Here is a 22109-nt window from a genome sequence, read left to right as displayed (position 1 = left end):
CATAATGTGTGTAGGAACAAAACAATTACAGCGTAAGTAGTTGTTAGTATTAAGATGGGCCTCACACTAGTTCTCATTTCCAAGTTGATTGTTCAGTGTCTATAGGATCTTCACAATATGAATATGTAAGTTACACAGAAGGTCTTTGTCTGGGATCACACATCTCTAGTTCAAGTCAAGTCAAGTCAAGTTTATTTGTATAGCGCTTTTCACAACAGACATTGTCTCAAAGCAGCTTCACAGAAATCAACAGTTAAGGTGAATGGTGTGCATTTATCCCTGATGAGCAGCCGTGGCGACTGTGGCAAGGAAAAACTCCCTTAGATGTAATGAGGAAGAAACCTTGAGAGGAACCAGACTCAAAAAGGGAACCCATCCTCATTTGGGTGACATCAAGAGTTTGATCATAAATCTTTCAACAATACAGAATACTGGAGATTGACAACTAACATGAGAACTGGAGTATAAGATTATAAGTAAATGTTTTTTCAACAGTCTTTGGTATAAAAGTAGGAGCTACTGAGCTCAACATTTGTGATCATCACAGATCCAGCATCAGCTTCTCCATGCCAGAGCCTTTAAACACTTCAGGAAGTCCAATGTCAAACTCCACACATGCAGTGGGATCCAATTGGCACTGGTACGTCTCTAGATGGTTCAGGATGTTTGCGAGTTTGGCATCTACTTCTTTAAAGTCCATAAACTTCATGAGGTGGGACGTGACTGGAGCTGGCCAAACCTCAGGAAGCCTCAGGATGGGGAGAGAGAGAGAAGCAGTGGAGAGGAATTAGCGTAGCTGCTGTTCATGATATTAACAGCACAAGTTGATAATGTGCATGTGATCAGATGTTCTGGAGCACAAGGTTATGATGTGAGATGTGTGTTATGTGTAGGCTTTGCTAAAAAGATATGTTTTTAATCTGCACTTAAAATGGGTGAGTGTGTCTGAGCCCAGAACACTGTCAGGAAGACTATTCCAGAGTTTAGGAGCTAAATGTGAAAATGCTCTACCACCTTTAGTGGACTTTGCTATTCTAGGAACTACTAGAAGCCCAGAGTTTTGAGATCTCAGGGAACGTGACGGATTGTAGCGTGTTAGAAGACTGGAGAGATACATGGGAGCCAATCTATTTAGTGCTTTATAAGTGAGTAGCAGTAGTTTGTAGTCTATTCGAAACTTAACCGGAAGCCAATGTAGGGACGATAAGATTGGGGTTATATGATCGTATTTTCTTGACCTTGTGAGAATTCTGGCTGCCGCATTCTGAACTAACTGAAGCTTGTTTATTAATGACGCAGGACATCCACCTAGTAACGCATTACAGTAGTCTATTCTGAAGGTCATAAACGCATGGACGAGCTTCTCTTCATCGGATATAGACAACATATTTCTTAGTTTAGAAATATTTCTAAGGTGGAAGAAGGCTGTTTTTGTAACTTGGTTGATATGATTTTTAAAAGATAAGTTGCTGTCTAAAATAACTCCCAGGTCTTTTACTGTAGTGGTTACAGAGCATCCATCTAAATGCAGGTTGAGATGCTGGTGCTTCTGTATACTAGTTTTTGGGCCGATGAGCAAAATCTCCGTCTTATCAGAATTTAAAAGTAGAAAGTTATGGGTCATCCAATCTCTTATTTGGTAACACACTCAGTTATCCGGGTTAATTGAGCGTATCGCCTGGTTTAGATGAGATATATAGCTAAGTATCATCAGCATAACAATGGAAGCTAATTCCATGCCTTCTAATAATATTTCCTAAGGAAAGCATGTATATTGTGAAGAGCAGGGGTCCTAGAACTGAACCTTGTGGCACGCCATAGTTCACTAGCATTAGCCTGGATAGCTCTCCATTTAAATCTATAAAATGGTAACGATCAGACAGGTAGGATTTAAACCAGCTTAATGCCTGTCCCTGAATGCCAATGTAATTCTGTAAGCGATCTAGGAGAAGATCATGATCTATAGTGTCGAACGCAGCACTAAGATCTAGTAAAACTAACAGCGAGATGAAGCCTTGGTCTGAAGCTAAAAACAGGTCATTAGTGATTTTAACTAGGGCAGTTTCTGTACTATGATGGGGCCTAAAACCTGACTGAAACTCCTCAAAGATATTGTTCTCTTGCAAGTGGGAACATAACTGGGCAGCGACAATCTTTTCTAAAATCTTAGACATAAATGGCAGATTTGAAATTGGTCTATAATTCGATAGCGTGTTTGGATCCAGATTAGTTTTTTTTAATAAGGGGCTTAATAACTGCTAGCTTGAGGGATTTATTGACGTGACCTAACGATAGTGAGAAGTTAATACTATTCAGAAGAGACTCACCAGCTGTATATAACACTTCCTTTTGTAGATTTGTTAGTTACTATGTCTTCAAACCCAATCAGGAACAGTTTTAACTCAGGTTTTTTCAGTGTGTACTGTAATTTCCGGACTATAAAGCGCACCCTTATATAAGCCGAAGCACTGAATTTGACAAATATTTTTATTTTTAACATAAATAAGCCGCACCTGTCTACACTGAAACTAATGAACTTTACACAGGCTTTAACGAAAGACACTAAATGCAATATGTTGCGCTTCTATTAGGAGCATAGCGATATTTTGGGAATAGCATCCCACTGCATTCTTCCGCTATTACTGCGTGTGTGTGAGACTGAGGATTATGTCCTTTTTATTTTCTGATGCTCATTTCTAAGTTTCTTTGATTAACCAATAACGCTGTTGCCAAGAAAAACGCGCTACAACGGCTTGTATCTAAACAGTAGCCGACCAAGTAAGTCATTGTTCACTGTCTTCCTCCTTCCTTTCACAACTACAGTGGTACCTTGACCTACGAGTGCATTAATGTACGAGTTTTCCGAGGTACGAGCGGTCACTCGGTCGATATTTTTGCTTTGTTACGCGAGCAAAAAATTGAAGCGAAGCCAGAAAGTGAAGATTGTGACGAAAATTAAGATAAGCAAAGAAGAAAAAGTAAAAATTTTAAAGTTTAGGGATACGTAGTGTACAGGAGCGATAGTAAAAAACAAGTTTTCCCTCCGCCTCCGCTTATCGCCTCTCCCCCCTCCACACACACACACACACACACACACACACACACACACACACACACCCCACCGGCGTTTTTGTTAGCTCAAGTCGTCTCATCTCCAAGGAAAATACACTGAATAAAACCTTATTATATCTTTACATACTCTTTCTATTATGTTTTTATACAAGATTTGTTTTTTAGAATGTATTTTCCAATTTATTAACATGAAACAGAAAAATTGGGTGTCATTTCAAGTATTTTTAATATGGAAAACTGATTTGATGTGGAAAGAATTAAACTCGTAGGTCAAGGTACCACTGTATTTCTCTGGGGAGTTTATCTTTTGTCATCGTCGTGCGCCACCGGTGGAAGGTTTTTCTCCCGATGCCGTGCAGCTCAGAACACAGGTGAAGTGCGTGTTTTCGTTTCCGTTCGGAAATTTCATTGGTCTAATGTTAGTTTTTTGGCTTAAAGTTTGTGAAACCGGGAAAAACCCAGGAAAAATCCATATATTAGCCGCTTCGTTGTTTAAGCCACGGGGTTCAAAACGTGGGAAAAAAGTAGCGGCTTATAGTCCGGAAATTACGGTAATATATACTCGTCTGTTATCTGCAATAAACAAACATATGAACAAGAACATATGCGCCATTCTGTGTGCGGTATGATTCTACCCTGATCAGAAAAGACACCATGGACATCGTAGATCGCATGGAAAACCTCTCCAAGAATTAATTTTGTTGTCAGAAGCAAGATACTTTCCAGCAATATCCGATGAGAAATCACAAATCAAGGTAAGTTGTTTGATAATACCTTGCTTGCAGGGATTGTCCCATTCGTCAGCCAAAAAGGGCTGCAAGTGTGTTCGTGTCTTGGTTATGCATTAAATGTTAAATTAATGATACAAATTTTCCCTGGTGGGACGAATTTGCCAAGACAAAGTTTTCCTCAGCTTAGACGTAAGATGCAAAATTAGAAGACGTCTTTTACAGTCTGTCTAATATAGGCGATATTGTCTGAAGATAGTACAGAAGTCTTGACTAATGAACCAAATTTAGGTGAAGTTAACACTAAATGATTAAAACTTTATCATGCACTCTTGAAAACACTCCATTTGTTTTTTTTTTAAACAATATCCATTGTCAGAAAAAAAGAATGCTGGCATTGCTCCAGTTATTGACAATTTATTGTCACAAGGTGTTTTGATCGAGACACATTCACCTTATAGCACACCAATTAATCCTGTCTTGAAAGCAGATAAAAAAATCCTGGAGGTTAACACAAGATTTACGAGAGATTAATAAAATAGTTTCTGGTAGTTGCATTCGAATACAATGTACAATGCTACGTCGAGCACTAAAGGAGCTAACGGAATATTCGTTAGCTCCTTTGGTGCTCGATGTAGCTACCATTGTTAACTCTATACCAGCATCTCACAGTATTTTGACTGTGTTTGATCTTTGTTCTGTCTTCTTCAGTGTCCCTTTGGCCTCAAAGTGACAGACGTTTTTTCACATTTTCACACGTCAATTCACTTGGACACAGCTTCCGCAGGGCTTTGTTTACTCACTAGCCGTATTCTACGCTGCAGTGCACAGAACTTTGTCCGCTATCCACCTGCCAGAAACAACCTGCATCCTTCAATACGCAGATGACATCCTGAGGACTGACTGAGCAGGATTGCCACAAAGTATCAGTGGTTGTCTGCAACATCCTGGCTCAAGCTGGAATTAAAGCTTCACACCAGAAAGTGAAAGATCTCATATCTGGGCCATGTGATCTCAGAAGGCCAACATAAGATATCACAGGACCGAGTACAGCTTGTGACTAGGTTTTCAAGACTTCAGACTGTGAAACCGATGCAGAGCTTCTTGGGACTGATCAATGGGGAAGACTTTGGGTCATGGTGTGGTTCACCCAGGGCCTGGAAACGCCATTGCCACTTGGTGGTATATACTTAGCATGAACATACAGCGTCAGTTTTAAGTGTAATAAATAAAATATTAATCCTGGCTTTAACTTGCCACAACACCCGTGTCCTTATTTGCAAAAATTTTTAAGTAATTAAAAAGATGGTTTTAGACTCATAATAATTTTAATAGATATCAATCAGTGTTTGACTCATTAATATCATTCTATTAATAGATTGTTGTCTTTTCACATAAGATAAGATAAGATAAGATAAGATAAGATAAGATAAGATAAGATAAGATAAGATATACCTTTATTCGGCCCACAGTGGGGAGATTTCTTTGTTACAGCAGCAAAAATAAATGCAAATAAATTAAAAGAATAGACACATACTATAACAAACTTTCTTTTGGCTTCTCCCATTAGGGGTCGCCACAGCGGATCATCCGCATGTTTGATTTGGCACATGTTTTTACGCTGGATGCCCTTCCTAATGCAACTCTCCCCATTTATCCGGGCTTGGGACCGGCACTAAGAGTGGCGGGGGTTGGTTGCTTGACCGGGGATCGAACCCGGGCTGCAGCAGTGAGAGCGCCGCATCCTAACTGTTAGACCACCAGGGGACCTAGACACATACTATAATATACAGTATATACACAGCACAATGTATAAATACAAATAGGAAAAAAAAATAAGTATGCATTGCAGGTGGTATTGCACACAGGTGGTATTGCACGTATTGCAGGTAATATTGCACACAGGTAGTATTATTACCCAGTTAAACAGTAATAACAGTGTGTATGATGGTGACTGGTTTACGGGGGCAGCTTTGATTGTAAAGCTAATAGCAGCAGGGAGAAAAGACCTTCTGTATCGCACCTTCAGACACTTAGGATAAGCCGAGTTGTTTAAGCAAGAGAACAATAGACAAGAGGATAATAGGACATTTTTGTCATAATAAATCATAGTACTTGGATACTTTTGAAGGAAAATAATTTTGCACTTTTACTCAATACTTTACCCTTATATCACAAATCCCTCCTGCTATCACTCTTCTCCACCCACTCCACCATGCCTGCACTCTTTTTTTCACTTTTCTAACACACTTCTTCATTACTTTGCACTGTTGACCCCAGGTTTTTATACTCCTCCACCTCTTCCCCCTCCACTCCACTGCCCTCCCTTTCATTCACACACATGTACTCTGTCTTACTCCTAATGACTTTCGTTCCTCTTCTCTTCAGCGTGTACCTCCACCTCTCCAGGCTCTTCTAAAACTGCTCCCTACTCTCACCACAAATAAGAATATCATCCGCAAACATTATAGTTCATGGAGACTCCTGTCTGACCTCGTCCATCACACAACCTACTACACACTTCACTGCTGTCACACTACATTATCAAAGCAAATAATGTGTCTGTGGTGCTCTTCCTCAGCATAAAATCATACTGTTTTCCTCATTCATCAGCTGCTCAAAATACTTCCTCCATCTTCTCAAAACACTCTCCTCACTAGTCAACACATTTCCTTATTTAGGCTTTTGCTATACCCCTCTTCACCTGCTTCCGCATTACCTTGTACTCCTGCCTACTTTTCTCATCTCTCTGCAGACCCCAAATCTGTTTCACCAACTTCTTTCTCATTATGCTCTTCTGCACTTCCTTATTCCACCAACAAGTCTCTTTTTCTTCCTTTCTATTTCCAGATGTCCCACCAAGTACCTTTCTAGCTGTCTCCCGTATCATATATGATCATACAGCCCCTCTTCAATCTTACACTACAGTCTTCCTCCTTTAGTTTCCACCATCTTATTCTTCTTTCAGTCCTCACTTTCCTCCTCTTCTTCTTTACTTCCAAAACCATCCTACAGACCACCATCCGATGCTGTTTAGCTACACTGTCCCCCGCCAACACATTACAGTCTCCAATCTCCTTCAGGTTGCATCATAGAACATAATCCACCTGTGTGCACCTTCCTCCACTCTTAAATGTCACCCTATGATCCTCCTTCTTCTTAAAATAAGTGTCATCACTGCCATTTCCATCCGTTTAGAAAATTCTACCACCATCTGCCCTTCCACATTCCTCTCCTAAAGACCATACCTACCCATCACCTCCTCATCACCTCTGTTCCCTTCACCTACATGCCTATTAATGTCTTCTTCCATCACCAATCGGTTATTCCTAGGTACACCATCTACCACTTCATCTAACTCACTCCAGAATTTTTCCTTCTCCTCCATCTTACAACCCACCTGTGGAGCATAAACACTGGTGACATTTATAATCACCCCTTCAACTTCCAGCTTCACGATCATCACCCTATCAGAAACTCTCTTCACCTCCACTACACTCTTACTGTACTCTTCCTTCAGAATCACCCCTACACCATTTCTCTTTCCATCCACACCATGATAGAACAGTTTAAACCCACCTTCAATGTTCCTGGTCTTACTCTTTCCACTTGGTCTCCTGAACACACAACATATCTACCTTTCTCCTCTCCATCATATCAGCTACCTCTCTCCCTTTACCAGTCATAGTACCCACATTCAAAGTGCCCACTCTAACTTCCACTCTCCTACACTTCTCCTTTCCCTGCTGTCTCTGTAGACGTCTTCCTCCTCTCCTTCTCCTTCTTCGGCCAGCAGTAGCCCGTTTTCCACCGGTACCCTGTTGGCTAACGATACCTGTGGCGGTCGTTGGTAAGCCGGGCCACGACCGGTCCGGTATGAAATTCTGGTTCTTGATCCGCATATTTGATTCGACAAATATTTTATGTTGGATGCCTTTTCATAATGCAACATTAAATACAATATAACAACATTATAATATAATATGTAGTATAAAATATTTGTTATAGTTTTACTATTAAAATGTTATTATTAGTTTTATTATTATTATTATTATTATTATTATTATTATTATTAGTGATATTATTATTACATATTAAAGTAAAGTTTAATATAAATAAATATTTATGTAATATTTATGTAATAAATAAATAACGAATAATCTAATAATGTTGTATATTAATTAGAAGGTATTTCAGAGCTTGGACTGATAAATCATGTTGAATTATATCTCAGATGATTATTGTGTATGAGGATCTGACCTGCTCTGTACATCTTCAGTCCATTTCTCATTGGTGCTGTTTAACTGTGTTTATGCAAAACCGCAGTGCACGCTGGGAAACCTCGGCTTCCAATAATATAGCATCATGGCGTCACACTGATACCAGACCAGGTTTATCTCTAGCTTACAAATAGACAAACAAGTGTTGTTTAATTACAGCACTATATAGATATTGCGTTTGCTGTTGTTCGGGCTGAATTGCACCGGGAAGAAGAGTAAATCTGACAGCCAGTGTGAAGGACGGGAGTGAGGGCTGCTAGCTGGAGCGGAGAAGCGGCTCGGCTCTGTGTGCTGTGGCTGAAGGCAGAGCGCTCGGCTGCTCGGGCGGAGCCGAAACCGCTGCCGCTTTACCGCCGCGATCTCATTACTGGATGACAGCATCATGTTTACCGATGGCTAGAACATAATCGACAGGTCGGGTACTTAAAGTTTTTAATGTTCGTCACGTTCAGGGTTTTCTGCAGAGAGAGAGATGGGATCAGGAGCCCTGGATTCGACCCAGTGGTTGTCCGTGAAGGAGGAGACTATTTTCCTTCACGATGGGCTGATGCGGGTCACCGACCTCGCCGAATTACCCAGCGAGCTTGGAGTCTCGGAGCAGGGCGACACCGAGCAGGAGGTAACCTTGACCCTTTGCTTGTTCGTCGTTTAAACTATGACTTGAACGATCGTGTGTTGTTGGCTTGGGAATGACACGGGTAGAGGTAGGCCAGGCCAGGCTCAGGCGTTGGGGGAGGTTCAGGGCTACCGGTGTGGACTTTCAGCTACAGCTGACAGGCGGATGCTTATAGTGTAAACACGCCTTTGTCAGAGCCGGTGATCCAGACTGCAGACAGATCGTCCGTTTATTCCGCAATCCGGGAGGATTCTAGGGGAACGCGTGGAGCAGGGGAGCCTGCTGGTTCTATGGCTTCCTCGCTAAACCTATCCAAGTTCTCGTAGCTAACTGATTAGCACAGGCTCTGTTACATAAGCTTTTTGTTCACTTTGTATAACGGGAGACAATCAGATATGAGCCAAGTGACAGTAACCTATCCAGCTATCCAATCTCATAATCTGTGTAGATATAAACTGTAGATCACCTGCTATCGGATCCTGCAGATCACCTGAAATCTGGTGTTGGAGCATGATGTTAGCAGTTTTTTTTCCAGCCACTCAGGGAGTGAAGTAACATCATCAGTGTTACAGTTTGGTGTGTTTCGATTACAAATGGGAAAATAATCAGATCTGTTGTGAGGTCAGGTCATGAGATCGGTCATGTCTCAGGTCATGTCTCAGGTCATGAGATCGGTCATGTCTCAGGTCATGAGAACGGTCATGTCTCAGGGCTTTTCGGTGCAGTTGGTGCAGACATGTTGGCTGGTCAGGGCGCTTTGTGTGGACATCAGCATCTTTCTTCTAAATATAGCGAGACGAGCAGCTCATTCCTGACACTTCAGACCAGTGGCTGTTATCCAAAAGTAATTTCTTTTTACTATTCACAGTATACTTGCATTCTCTTAATGGAAACAGCCTGGTATTTCTTTAAAACAAACTGTTGACCTCTGTATTACGTAGAACATTTATTTTAAGTTGAAGTTTTTAAGTATTAAGTTAATTATCCAAACAAATTTCTGCAATGTGTATTGTCACGCATGGGATAAAGTACTGTCCCTTTATTTTTTAGGGTGTTAATCGTGTCTAAACAAATCTAAACATATCTATAGCACTTGACTGCAGTTTAGCATGACTGAGTCTGCAGTGATTTGTAACCTGAGCCTCCAGAGGACCGTAATAACCCTATAAGAGATAGATGGAAGATAATGGAATAGCAATAGGACACACGGTGTTGAAGGAGAAAATGTTATCAAAGTGAGACATGACAGACAGACTGGAGTGTAACACTGGGCCTTTTCAAGCAAAACGATGTACAATGTTTAAATCCAAATATAAATTGTAGTGAAAGAAAAGAGCAGAGGCGTATGTAGTGGACACGCAGTACACTGAGGGCTGTTTAGGATTCAATTCTATGAATTTCTTTAGAGAAGTGTCCAGTCTTATTGCATTGTGTATTCTAAAAGGTCTTTTTCAGTAAACTCATTCAATGCTTTTAAATTGGCACAATGCTCTACAACAAAGTCTTGAAATTTCAATGTACTTTTTTTTTAATTTATCAATAGGAAATATAGCAATATAGCACTTTCTCCCAAACAAGACTTTCACATGTAAGCATAGCAGAGTTAAAGCAAAGTTATAATACAGTCTCATTTGTTTTTTAAGCGTGAGAGATTTCTTTATAGAAATGTTCCAAATATGGGTAGCAACCGCAATGTTAAAATATGCAACCTGTTTCTGTAAGCAACGACGCAGCAAAGCTTTTTCATATGTTGGCTTTACATTTTTAAAGCTTTAATCAGCACTTTTTTAAGCTTTCGTTTTCATGCAATAACACAAAGATTGTCTATTGGTCAAATCTTTATATGACATTGATTTTCATGTCAGATTCCTCATGTTCTGGAGCAGAGTAAAATATATTTACTAGGAACATTTCTGTGTGTATGTTCATGCGTTGTCCTTTTTGCCAGGACTGGCTGCAGGGACCGATGTTTGCTATAACTGCTTGGGCTATTGCTTGCTATGTTATAAATGTTTTCATTTCTAAACAATATGGTCACCACACCTCAATCAGTTCTAATGAGTTGGAGCTGGTAATGTCTGATTAGTTGTATGGATTGGAACCAAACTGAAAACATATAGAGAATATATATTACGTTTCTGTGTGCAAAGGTTGGGGCTATAGATAACTGTTTCTTAAGAACTGTATAACTGATCAAACTGAACTGTCGTAGGACTCATCTGTGGGGAATGGTGGGAGGGCGGGGTGCTGGGGACGGCAGGGGGTGCTATTTATTTTCATAGGTTTTCTAGTTAAGTTCAAATAATTGTTTCTCAGGAACCAAGATTCCACTTGGGCTGATATTTGATGTACTGCATCAATCTAAGGATTTTCCCACATTACATAAATATGCACTCTTTCTGTAAATCAGTTTTCAACAGACGAGAGGTGTAACGGTACACTAAATTCATGGTCTGGTACATACCTCTGTTTTTAAGTCACAGTTTGTTTCAATTTCGGTACAGTTAGGGATGAAAATTTTATTAACACAGTTTATTATTATTAAAAATTGTGATCAACATTTGAACAGTTTACATTTCTAAAACAGTTTAAAATAAAATGCATGCTTCATTAAACAATATTTTCAATAAAAATAACATTTTATAATATTTTATAAAAATGAAATAGAATAAATTAATACAAATTAATGCAATGCACGTTTTTATTATATTGATTACATTAAGTAATCATTGATTAAATTGATTAAATAAAAGTAAATAAATAGAAACGTTTGTTAGACCTTATTTGGGTAATAGATTTGTGTGTGCGTGTGTGTGTGTGTGCGTGTGTGTGTGCGCGCGCGTGTGTGTGTGCGCGCGCGTGTGTGTGCGTGCGCGCGCGTGTGTGTGTGTGTGTGTGTGTGTGTGTTTTACATTTAATATTTAATTTCCTAACGATATATTTTTTATTTTATCTACTTATTTCATCATCCTTTGCTAAATGTCTTTATTTCTTCCATCTTCGTTTATTCACTACCTCAATATGTGGAAGTGTCAGGATTTTCTTCTTTCAAGAGAAATTCTTGAAGCTGGAACCACTTCGTGGTAACACTAACGCTATGTTTTCATGCATGCAACAAATGTAGCAAATCTTATTTCAAGTACAGAGTGAGTTACCACAGTGACATACACTATGCATTATTGTGTATATTTTCAAGTTCAATAATAATGGTGTGCTGCATCTCTTGCTGCAAGTGGATTTTTTGATAACCTGATTGCATAAAAAATATCAGGTTTCAGCAGGCATTTGACAGAGCTAATATTGAGCTATTGTCCTGAAAGCCCCTTGAAGGGGCCAACTAGTAAATGGTGCAATTTCACACAAGTTGGCCAGAAGGGGAGCGTTTTACTGCATGTATTGTTAAAAAAAAATAATAAAGATAACATAATTGATAAATATGTTGCATATTGGAGTTTCAGCAGTTATTAAATTAATTCTGTTGCAGAGCTCAAACAGTTTTTTTATGATTATATAATTGAAGAATTATGGAGAATGCTGTGTTCTTGGGAACCCTCAGTGCAGCAGAAATTTTTGCAGCCTTCCCCAGATCAGTGTCTCAACCCAATCCTGTTTCTGAGCTGTGCAGGCAGTTTATTTCACTTCTTCAGTTGGTGTTTTCTCAGACATGCATTTTAAGCTGTTCGACTTTATATCTAAAACATGAATGCTGTTGACAGGGGGATCTATTTTCAAATCTTGTCTAGACAAGAGACCAAAGGTGAACTCCAATCAATGTGTAGAAACAGTTCAAAGATAATCCAGAGAAATAGGAGATACATTTTACTTGTCATTGCAAAGCATCTGATTATTTATGTCAAAGTGATGTTTAATTATTTGAATTTTTGCAATCATGTAAATAATGATAATAATAAAAAAAGAATGTGAATAAAGGGAAACAAATGAGTAAGAGCAATTTAAATAATGATATATGTATTATATATATATATATATATATATAACAGTGCTTCCAGATTTTATTGTAACTGTGTATTATGGGTTTTTGTACTTTCTCTGTGTATTAGATCCTGACTTTTGAAACCAAGAATCCAGTGGAGTTAGCTGAGCGATTGCGTTCTGTTTGTGGTAACCAGAGCAATGCTTATGCACGTCTCCTGGAGTACCGGCTCAATGCCTTGCGAGGCCTGTGGGGAGCACAGCGACAGGTGGCCTTGGAGGAGCAGCAAGAGCGAGACGGTGCAACAACAGGAGCAGGTACTGGCACAGGCGCTGATGAAGAGACACTGACCATCCTGAAGCGTCAGGGCCTCCTGCAGCAGCAGTACCAGCAATCCCATCACCACCCTCCACTGTCCTCCAACTCGGATCAAGCTCCCTTCACATCACGTGTGGGTTTATTGCTAATCTTTCCACTGCTGCAGTCTCAAACCCAGTATGACCCAGCACTTGCTGGTGTCACTGCTGAGGTACTGCTAGCATGTCTGCGTGACTGCCAGCCACTTAGCCTTGGCAAGGAGCCTGCTGACTGCCTCAATGGCTTGGAAGGACTTCTGTGCTCATGGTTGGAGCAGGGGGGTGAGCAAGCAGCAGTAAGACAGGCAAAGCCACTGCTGACGCAGAGACAGAGGGAGAATGCAGCTGCTGCGCTTGTGGCACTAGCATGTGCCAGGTACTTTCAATATCATTTGTATACTGCAAAATATTTGTATTTGATACTAACTGCAAGTGCTACAGGTTACACTGTTACTATTGTCTCATTTAAACCCTATAACGTTATTGAATCAATAACCTTTATCAATAATCAACCTAAATCAACTTTATAACATACAGTTCTATCCGAAACTATTGGAATGGTAATTTCTGAAAAAAACACATTTCTGTTTGTTTTGCTAAACACTTTTGTGTTTGTAATCAAAACATGAATATGAGAAGAAAGTTTAGAATTGCTGGTATTTATATAAAGATCTGCTAAATGATAGCACAATTTTAGGTAAACAAAAAATATTTGAACAGGTAACTGACGAGAGTTAACTGTATACATGACCTGTACATGACCTGTTAGATTATTGTTTAAACAATAAATAACACTGTATGTCTTCTCTTAGCTTTAGCTAAGGAGGAGATGGGGAGAAGTGTCACTGTTACTAATGCTATTGAGGGTGTTACTAGTTCCTTACCAACTTATGATATTGTTAAATGAAGATCAGATCTTCAAGTAAAATAAAAAAAACGCACAACTGCCAAAGGTCCTCTTGAAATTAGCAAAAAAAATATAAGCCACAAAACTTCTATACCCAAAGTAATACTCTGCTAAAGTGATGCAAATGTGCAAGAATGGAGAAAGAAAATATCTGTTCTGGATTCTGAACTGAAGGTCATTTGTGAAACATGGCCAGAACAACAAAGAATTGTTTCAGAGGTAAAAAAAATATTGTTTTTATTTAGCCATGTCAACCAGATCATAACTCATCTGAGCAATGTGAATTTTACTCCCTGAAGATGAAACTGAAGGGAGACCCCTTGTTATTCTAAACTATCTACAACAGGATATGCTAAACTCTGTATGTAGTTAATGCATATAGAAAAAGATGTATGTTTTTATAGACAGCTAAATGAGTAAATTTTATATTTATATAGATATATTTATGTTAAGCATATCAATTATGTGACCATTCACCTGTACACACTTTGGATTTATGTAGATACTTAATTTGACCAGTTAAATGCCAAAGTCACAGTTTGGGTTGGATATAATAAAAACATTGGAAATAATGAATTCGTTTTTATTTCTGTAGTAAGCAAGGAGGTTGATTAATCCATGTTTTTGTGTCCAGGGGCTCTCTGAAGACATTCATTCACACTGTTCATCTGCTACAGAAACAGACAGACTTGGGGCAGCTTCCTGTTGCAGATGTCCTCTACAGGTCAGGCTTATTAACCCCTTTTATAATCATTTAGGTGATGAAACTACTACTTTACTGTTAAAAATAATTTGCGTAAGAAATATAACTCTTTAAAAATACTAAATGATTTAGAAATATATCTGAAACTTGATTATTGCAATCCTCCAAATTCTTCCGAACAAAATTTCGTCGCATAACTCGTTCCGCAGTTTTTGCCCCAGCACCACGAATGATACCTCAAATCCTGCGATCTGGTCGGGGGAGGTGTGCTCTTACTTTTCTAAGGATTTGCCCCAGCTGTTTTCGATCACATGATCAAAAAGGGAACATTTTTTTTTTCCCATAGAAAATTAATGGGGCAGTAAACACGTATGTGATATCTCAACCCTCGAGCATCCGACATGCACACATGGCATATCCACTAGTACGGGAGACGGAGTGTGTCGCAACCATTTGCCCCTCAAATCCCAGAACCACTCAGAATTATGGGAATCTTGCAAAATTCAGTCCCATAGGAACTTAATGGGGAATCCGACGCTCCTCTGTTCGGCCCTCATTCGCACCGCACGCTTGTACAACATATCCACTCATCTGGGGGGAGCAGTAGATTGTGCCCGTTCACCCCGCATTCATCGATAACCTTGTGAATGATGGGTAGGGTGCAATTAATCACCCCTCAAAAATTAATGAGGAAACAGCTAAGATTCACAAACATTGACACACATGGTGTGAATGAGCCGGGGCAAAGCCCACAGACCCCGGGCATGCCATACATCAAACCAGACAGCCCGGTGGGGGGAATTGCATTATGGGAGATGCTCTAACCCCACACTCAATAGGGGGAAGGGGGTATGGGCAACAACGTGGGTGGGGTTACAAAAATACAGGAAGGGGACATGTGACATATCAATGGACTCAGCCCAGCATAGGGAGTTGAACTGTGGGTATATAGTGACGTCACCTTTAGACCCCACCATTAGCACAAATAGGCTACAAAATTAACGTGCTCAGAAATAGTTGATATGTGATATGGCAAAACAATCGACACAGTGGGGGGAGTTAAACTCCACCTGAATCAATGATGTCATCTGCCGTCATAGGCCACGCCCACCGCTCAAACCTATTAGCTTACCTAAACTCACACTGACTCGGATGTGTGACACTTGGCATGGTCTGGGGATTCTCCGGTGGAGTGCCATATCGATGGCGCCTTGCAAAAAACGTGCAAAAAAACGCCAAAACTCTGGCGACACAGGCATGTGACACGTCTAAACACTCGGCACTGCGAGGGGAGTCGAACACCGGGTCATGTTCTAGTTTATTATATATTTATGTAATATAATTTTAAAGAAGAATACCACCTATTAAGTGCAGCATGAAGCTTATGATTTGATAAGCAAATAAGCTCAGATAATGTTAAAGCAAATGCATAAATCATAGTAAACTTTCAACATGACAGTTTTAACACTTAAACATGGATTTTAACATGTTCGTCTCCTTTGTCTCAGATTGATTCTTCTGGAGGGGGGTCCAGGTTCCCCATCCTGTTTGCTGGGGGGAAAGCACAATGTCTCCTGGGGTTTTGAGGACATGCTTCCCACACCAGATTGTAGTGCTGCAGGAACAGAGAGTAAAGGTAGGACTGTTGCTGATCGTGTCAGTGCTGCAGTCTTGTCAAAGTTGGTGAATTCATGCTTTTTTTTTTTTTATGTTAAATGAGGGTGTCAGCTTTCAACATTCTTTCAACAGTCATTACTGAGTCGTTTAATCTTTAGTTTTTTCCTATAAATAGTAATTACATGCAAATAAAAAAATGTAAATAAATAAACATGCTACGCATATATAGTTATTTTAGTTTTTATTTTTTTTGCAGTTTTTGGTAAATATTTTCTTATTAGACTAAATGTTGTTCTTGTAACGTGGCAGTTGTATACACTGTGTTTTGTTGTTACGTCCATTTTATCTCTGTACCAAAGTTAAGGTGTTGAGGTTTGCTTCACACCCCTCCCATGCCCCATCACAATCCTTTCAAGCAGCTAAACACAGTCACAATACTCTACACACAGTGTCCTGACTAATCTAACTGCAATGCTAAAATAATTAGTTTATTAATACTTTTTAAAAATAAGTATAAGTCGATTACTATTCCACTGGTTGAATTGAACACGGGTTCACTTAATGAAAGAGTTAATACATTTCAGATGTTTTTTTTTTTTGGTGCTTCTTCTTCATTCTGTCTTTTTTTTCAGACACAGACCTCGGGCGCTGCTTGGCAACTGATGGATTATATCTTTATACCACTAACTCGTTTGGTAGAGGTTTGAGCAAGCTTGGCTCAGGCCTTCATGGAACCTTGAGGTATGAACTTTGAGCAGCAGTTGACTCTCTGGTCACAAACAGTTTGAACAGCCATGTAGATGAGTGTCAAGTCAAGTCAAGTCAAGTTTATTTCTATAGCGCTTTTCACAACAGACATTGCCTCAAAGCAGCTTTACAGTATTTTAACAGTTAAGGTGAATGGTGTGTATCCCTGATAAGCAGCCATGGCGACTGTGGCAAGGAAAAACTCTCTTAAATCTTATGAGGAAGAAACCTTGAGAGGAACCAGACTCAAACCTCATCCTCATTTGGGTGATATCAAGACTGTGATTATAAATCTTTAAACAATACAGAACACTGGAAAGTGAGAACTAACATGAGCACTGGAGTGTAAGATTATGAGTAAAATCATAATAATATCATAAACATATAAAAAAAAAAAGTGTAAATGTTTGCATGTTCACAGAGCAAGAAGAAGAAAAAGAAATTGCATACAATGTTATTTCTTGTAGTTCTGAGAGATAACTGAAGTATAGTGTATAACGTTTGTAAGCTGGCAAAACTAATCAGAAGGAAACATTTCTACAAATCACCTCTTACTTGTTTTTATGTGTTAACTCTCTTTCAGAGGTTTTGTTTACTGTAGAAATGAAGAGCTAGACGCTGGTTGGGTCGTGCACAGCGGTAGTTATCTTCTTCATCGCCCTGCCTCCTTTGACTCTAAATCCCATCAGCTGTGCCAGGTCATAGATCCGTACACTTTACAAGTAAGCACCAATAAACAAGCACACACTTTATACTTTTTTACTGATTTCTGTCAGGACATTAAATGTCTTATAAAGATGATTATTTCTGTTGTCTCCTGTTTAGTTAAAGTACATAAAGATTTTATTTAGGATAAATAGATTTGTATCTTTCTCTAACTCAGTTATTTTACTGTGTTTCACTAATTATTAAGGTATGCCAAATCGTGCCCATGCCTCCTCACCACTTTGCTGTGGGCAGCAGTTTGACTACGCTGCACGTTTGCTCGGATGGTACCTACATCTACTGGGTGTGGTCACCTGTCAGTCTGAATGAAAAGACCCAGAAAGGCCACTCTGTTTTCATGGATGTCTTCCAGTTAGCGGTATGAATAAAGCTGTGTTAAATTGGTTACAATTGTTTTGTTTTGTGAAATTCATCATTATGTCTCAAATATCTAACAATTGTAAATCCTGGGACATTTACAAATTAAAAGCCAGGTGAGAAACCGTTTATTTTGTGTTTTAAAACTTAAAAGTGATTATTAGGTATCCACACAGTATGTAAGGACTTTTGGGGTCGGGTTTATATTAAATATCACACAGATGGGCGACAAAGGACAATAAAGTTCTTCTGACTGATAACTTTTTTTTCCTATATTTTTTCCCTTAATGTTTTATACACTTGTTTTTTTTTTCTGTGTAAAGTAATTAAATTTACATTTGGAGATATTAGAGCGTGTAATTGAATAATGAGTAACAAATTTTTAAATATTAGTACCGCATCTTTTCCCCCAGACTGAGTCTGGCCAGTGCATGGCCAGTGCTGTTCGGGAGCGAGTGATCTTGTCGCGGAAAGAGGGGGAGTCATCAAAATGTCTAAACGAACTGCTGATGAGCCGCATGTCTCGTTTCCGCACCTCTCACTCTGCCACTCTTGCTGCCCTCACTGGCTCTACCATCACAAACCCTGTCAAAGAGGAGCAAACTGGTAACTTCACACATGAAAATATAACCATATTAGTCTACTAGAAGTAAAAACATCGATCTGTTTGTTTTTGTTTGTTTGTTTGCCTGGGTGACCAGTGAGGCCCAGAATTGAAAAGTTAAACATAGCATAGCATTGTGTTTTTATACAGTCTGAAAGAATGGGTTTCTCAAACTTTTGCACACTTTTTTCAACACTTGTTTTTGCACTGTGTGCAGTAAGTGGCATTTGAAGATGTCCTGGATATAGATTATTGGATATAGATTAATTTGAGCTTAAAAAGCATAAATTAATTTACCGTAATTTCCGACTATTAAACGCACCCAAATATAAGCCGCACCCACTGAATTTGACAAAGATTTTTATTTTGAACATTAATAAGCCGCATACATAGAAACTAATGAACTTTACACAGACTTTAACGAAATACAGTGTCTGTTACACGGCTTGTATCTAAACAGTAGCCTACCAAGAAAGTCATAGTTCACTGTCTTTCTCCTTCCTTTCACAACAATCTCTCTCAGGAGTTTTTCTTTTGGCACCGTCGTGCGTTTAAAAATCACCATCGGTGAAGCTTTTCTCCCGATGCCGTGCAGCTCAGAACACAGGTGAAGTGCGTTTTCATGCCCGGTTGTTTTCAGCATGACGAATGATTCACATTTCCTGTAGACAGTCCGAGTGAGCGGCAGGTCAAACGTCAGAGGAACATTATCCATATTTATGATGTGGTGCAGCCCGATTCAGTGGGAGCGCATCTGATTTAATATAAAGAGTTTCATTGGTTCACCTTAACACGTTCCGCAATTTCATTGGTCTAATGTTATGGGGCTCAGTTTTTTGGCTTGAAGTTTGTGAAACCGGGAAAAACCCAGGAAAAATCCATAAATTAGCCGCTTCATTGTTTAAGCCACGGGGTTCAAAGTGTGGGAAAAAGTAGCGGCTTATAGTCCGAAAAATACGGTAATTGTTTTTTCATTAGGTGCAGATGTGAATTGGATATTATATTATTATTATTATATTGTATGATTATTATTAGTAGTAGTAGTAATAGTTCTAGTGCCATTTGTATTTAAAACTCTGTTTTGTTTTGGTTGATTTCGAAGAGATTAGAACAACTTGTCATGACTGCCTGTAAACTACTATTTAAAAATGTCAGTATGGCACAAAGAGGCTGATAACCAAAAAAAAAGTATTCATATTTTAAACATCTTAATAAATATCACCTACACATTTACTCACAATTGAGCCTTCCTGATGTTTAATTCTATCTGAAACTCTTGACATGTGATAACTTGATCACTTGCTGCCATAGGATTGGTTAAATTGATAATAGCATAAATGAGAAATTGCGCATAACTGTTGTATTGAACAGTTTGTACAAGGTACGAAAAGTGATTAGTGAGTGTATATTTAACTAATAACACCTGCTTCTTTCATATGTAGTTCTTCTACAAACTGTGGCCACAAAGTTCGAAAAACAATTATCTAGAGTATCTTTGTATGCCATAGCTATAAGAACTCTCTTCACTGGCACCAAATCTATTTCGTTATTATAATGTATCCATGTCCATGAAGACAGAGTGAAAGTAATTGAGTGGCCCTGACCTCAAACTTTGAGCAGGTTTTGAGCTTCTCAGGTCTGCTTGCTGGACATCAGTTTCCATCTGTTTGTGCTCTTGTAATAGAAACACAACCAGAGGCTCTTCTAGCTGTAGTAGGAGAACAGTTCAATTTTATGTGCAATATTCAGTGATTTTGTCTGTTTAATGTTTATTAATCATTTATCAGTGAATTTCCTGTTGTGTTTTAGGCCAACATCATGCCATAATTTGAGCAAATGTGCTGCCTTTCGGTGGTTGGTTGCTCTGACTTATTTTGTGTATAGGAATTTTATTTTGTTGTACATTTGGTAAAACACAATCTATGCATTGGATAAAATGGGATTCTTTTACATATTCATACTATTGATAACTACACTATGAAGCTACTAAGGGGTTTAAAGAGCATATTTTGCACAAATCTATTTTTCTCTTTCTATCTAGTAGTAAATGCTAGCTGTGGCCTTCCTCTTAAAACACTGAGGAAAACACCCATGTATGTTTGTGGGACCTACCTGGTAATGCTGGCCTCCCCTCCTGGTGTAGCTGGAAGTTCTGCAACACGCTCACTTTTTGGTGGATCCAGTGGCCTTTCTTCCCTTAAGAGTAAGAGACTTCAGACGCTTTCAAGTTTTAAGAGCACAAGTATTGCAACTATTAGCAGTATGGTGTGGAGGTTTGATTTTCATGCTTTTCATTTTAGTTTTGACCTCTAATCTGGTGTTTAACTTGAACGATGGTCAGTTCGTTAGTCGTGTAGACCTGATTGATGCTCCTGGCAGTTCTTTGGGTCGTGGTGCTCAAGTGGCCGGGCTCGGTGGGTAAACGTTTTGTTATTTAGTCCAATGTTCAAGCCTTTCTTTTCTTTCCAGCAAAAATATGATATTTCTGTGGCCAGAATTCACAATTCATGTATTGTTATCTGCATTGTTAGTGTAAGTGTACTCTCTTGATTACCATAATGTTACACAGTGACCTCATAGTGAGCTCAGTTTAATTCAAGTGTTACTGCTTTCATTCATAATGCACCAGGGGCCTGCTATGATGCTCTTAACAACTTGACCTGGACATGCTCTAGTGACTACATGGACCAGTGGTCAAACCCAGGCAACCAAGCATTTCATCATGTGTGCAAACGGCTTGGCTTCAGCCATGTCATCAGAGAGCCCAAAGGTAGACCAAAACATTTTAGAGTTTTTTTCCATCTTTAATATCATCACACTTTATCACCTCCATCACAATGCACAGATATATGTTGGTTTTCCAGAGCTTTTTGTACTACACTACATTTTTGTAGTACCACATCGTAGTTATTAATACCTCTTTATTAATAAATGAGAGATGCAGGTAGTGTGTGCATGTGTGGATTTCTTATAGGTCTGACCATCCATTTTCTATACTTTTATTATGGGACTTTGGATCACAATTATAAAAATTCAGTTCGATTGTTACTTGTGTTCATTGATTTTTACTTAATTAAAAAGAAACTTGCATGTCTGCAACAACTAATTGATGAAATTTGTTAATGAATTTCCTTTGAGAAATGCATGTACTTCTCAACAGGCAGCTACTATAAGCCTTATTAAATGTCTAAATTAAAGATAGTTAATCTCAATATGTGGCATTTGCATTTTTTAAGTACAATTTTATACATAAATACTCGGAAGGAAGGTTTTATATAGTTATAATAAGCAATCATCTAATTATAAAAATATTATTTTTTTAACAAATTATTTGATTATTAAAAGAATTGTTAGTTGCAGCCCTAGTTAAAATATGTGTAATTATATATACATTAGATATAAAAAAAAATACTATTAAAATTGCAGGTTTTGGTATGTAAAAAAACATTTTAAGCCCCCCTT

General features: G+C 38.8%; 1 protein-coding gene and 1 long non-coding RNA gene across 7 annotated transcripts in view; one reads left to right on the top strand and one right to left on the bottom strand.

Annotated features, from left to right (window-relative positions):
* The window catches only part of LOC310718318, a 198226-nt gene extending 194993 nt beyond the window's left edge, over window positions 1–3233 (bottom strand). Inside the window, exon 1 of the long non-coding RNA XR_014531095.1 lies at window positions 3092–3233. This is a non-coding gene — a long non-coding RNA (uncharacterized lncRNA). The remainder of the gene's footprint in view (window positions 1–3091) is intronic.
* A 4859-nt stretch (window positions 3234–8092) lies between these two features.
* Window positions 8093–22109, top strand: part of hectd4 (HECT domain E3 ubiquitin protein ligase 4) — a 93200-nt gene continuing 79183 nt past the window's right edge. For 3 of the 6 annotated variants that reach the window (XR_014531060.1, XM_083526758.1, XM_083526755.1), the window contains exons 1-11: window positions 8093–8699; window positions 12758–13362; window positions 14528–14617; window positions 16105–16232; window positions 16846–16954; window positions 17544–17682; window positions 17874–18044; window positions 18457–18649; window positions 20689–20850; window positions 20948–21061; window positions 21277–21417. Coding sequence is in view for 5 of the 6 variants with exons in the window: in XM_083526758.1 (XP_083382884.1) it covers window positions 8553–8699; window positions 12758–13362; window positions 14528–14617; window positions 16105–16232; window positions 16846–16954; window positions 17544–17682; window positions 17874–18044; window positions 18457–18649; window positions 20689–20850; window positions 20948–21061; window positions 21277–21417 (1999 nt within the window). In the remaining variant the exon portion in view is untranslated. The remainder of the gene's footprint in view (window positions 8700–12757; window positions 13363–14527; window positions 14618–16104; window positions 16233–16845; window positions 16955–17543; window positions 17683–17873; window positions 18045–18456; window positions 18650–20688; window positions 20851–20947; window positions 21062–21276; window positions 21418–22109) is intronic. The other 3 variants (XM_083526759.1, XM_083526756.1, XM_083526757.1) reach the window with 2 other exon arrangements.

The sequence above is a fragment of the Silurus aristotelis genome (assembly GCF_946808225.1).
Source record: "Silurus aristotelis genome assembly, chromosome: 23".
NCBI classification, from domain to species: Eukaryota; Metazoa; Chordata; class Actinopteri; order Siluriformes; family Siluridae; genus Silurus; species Silurus aristotelis.
Note: the sequence above shows the minus strand (reverse complement) of the source record. Positions and strands in the feature narration are given on the sequence as shown.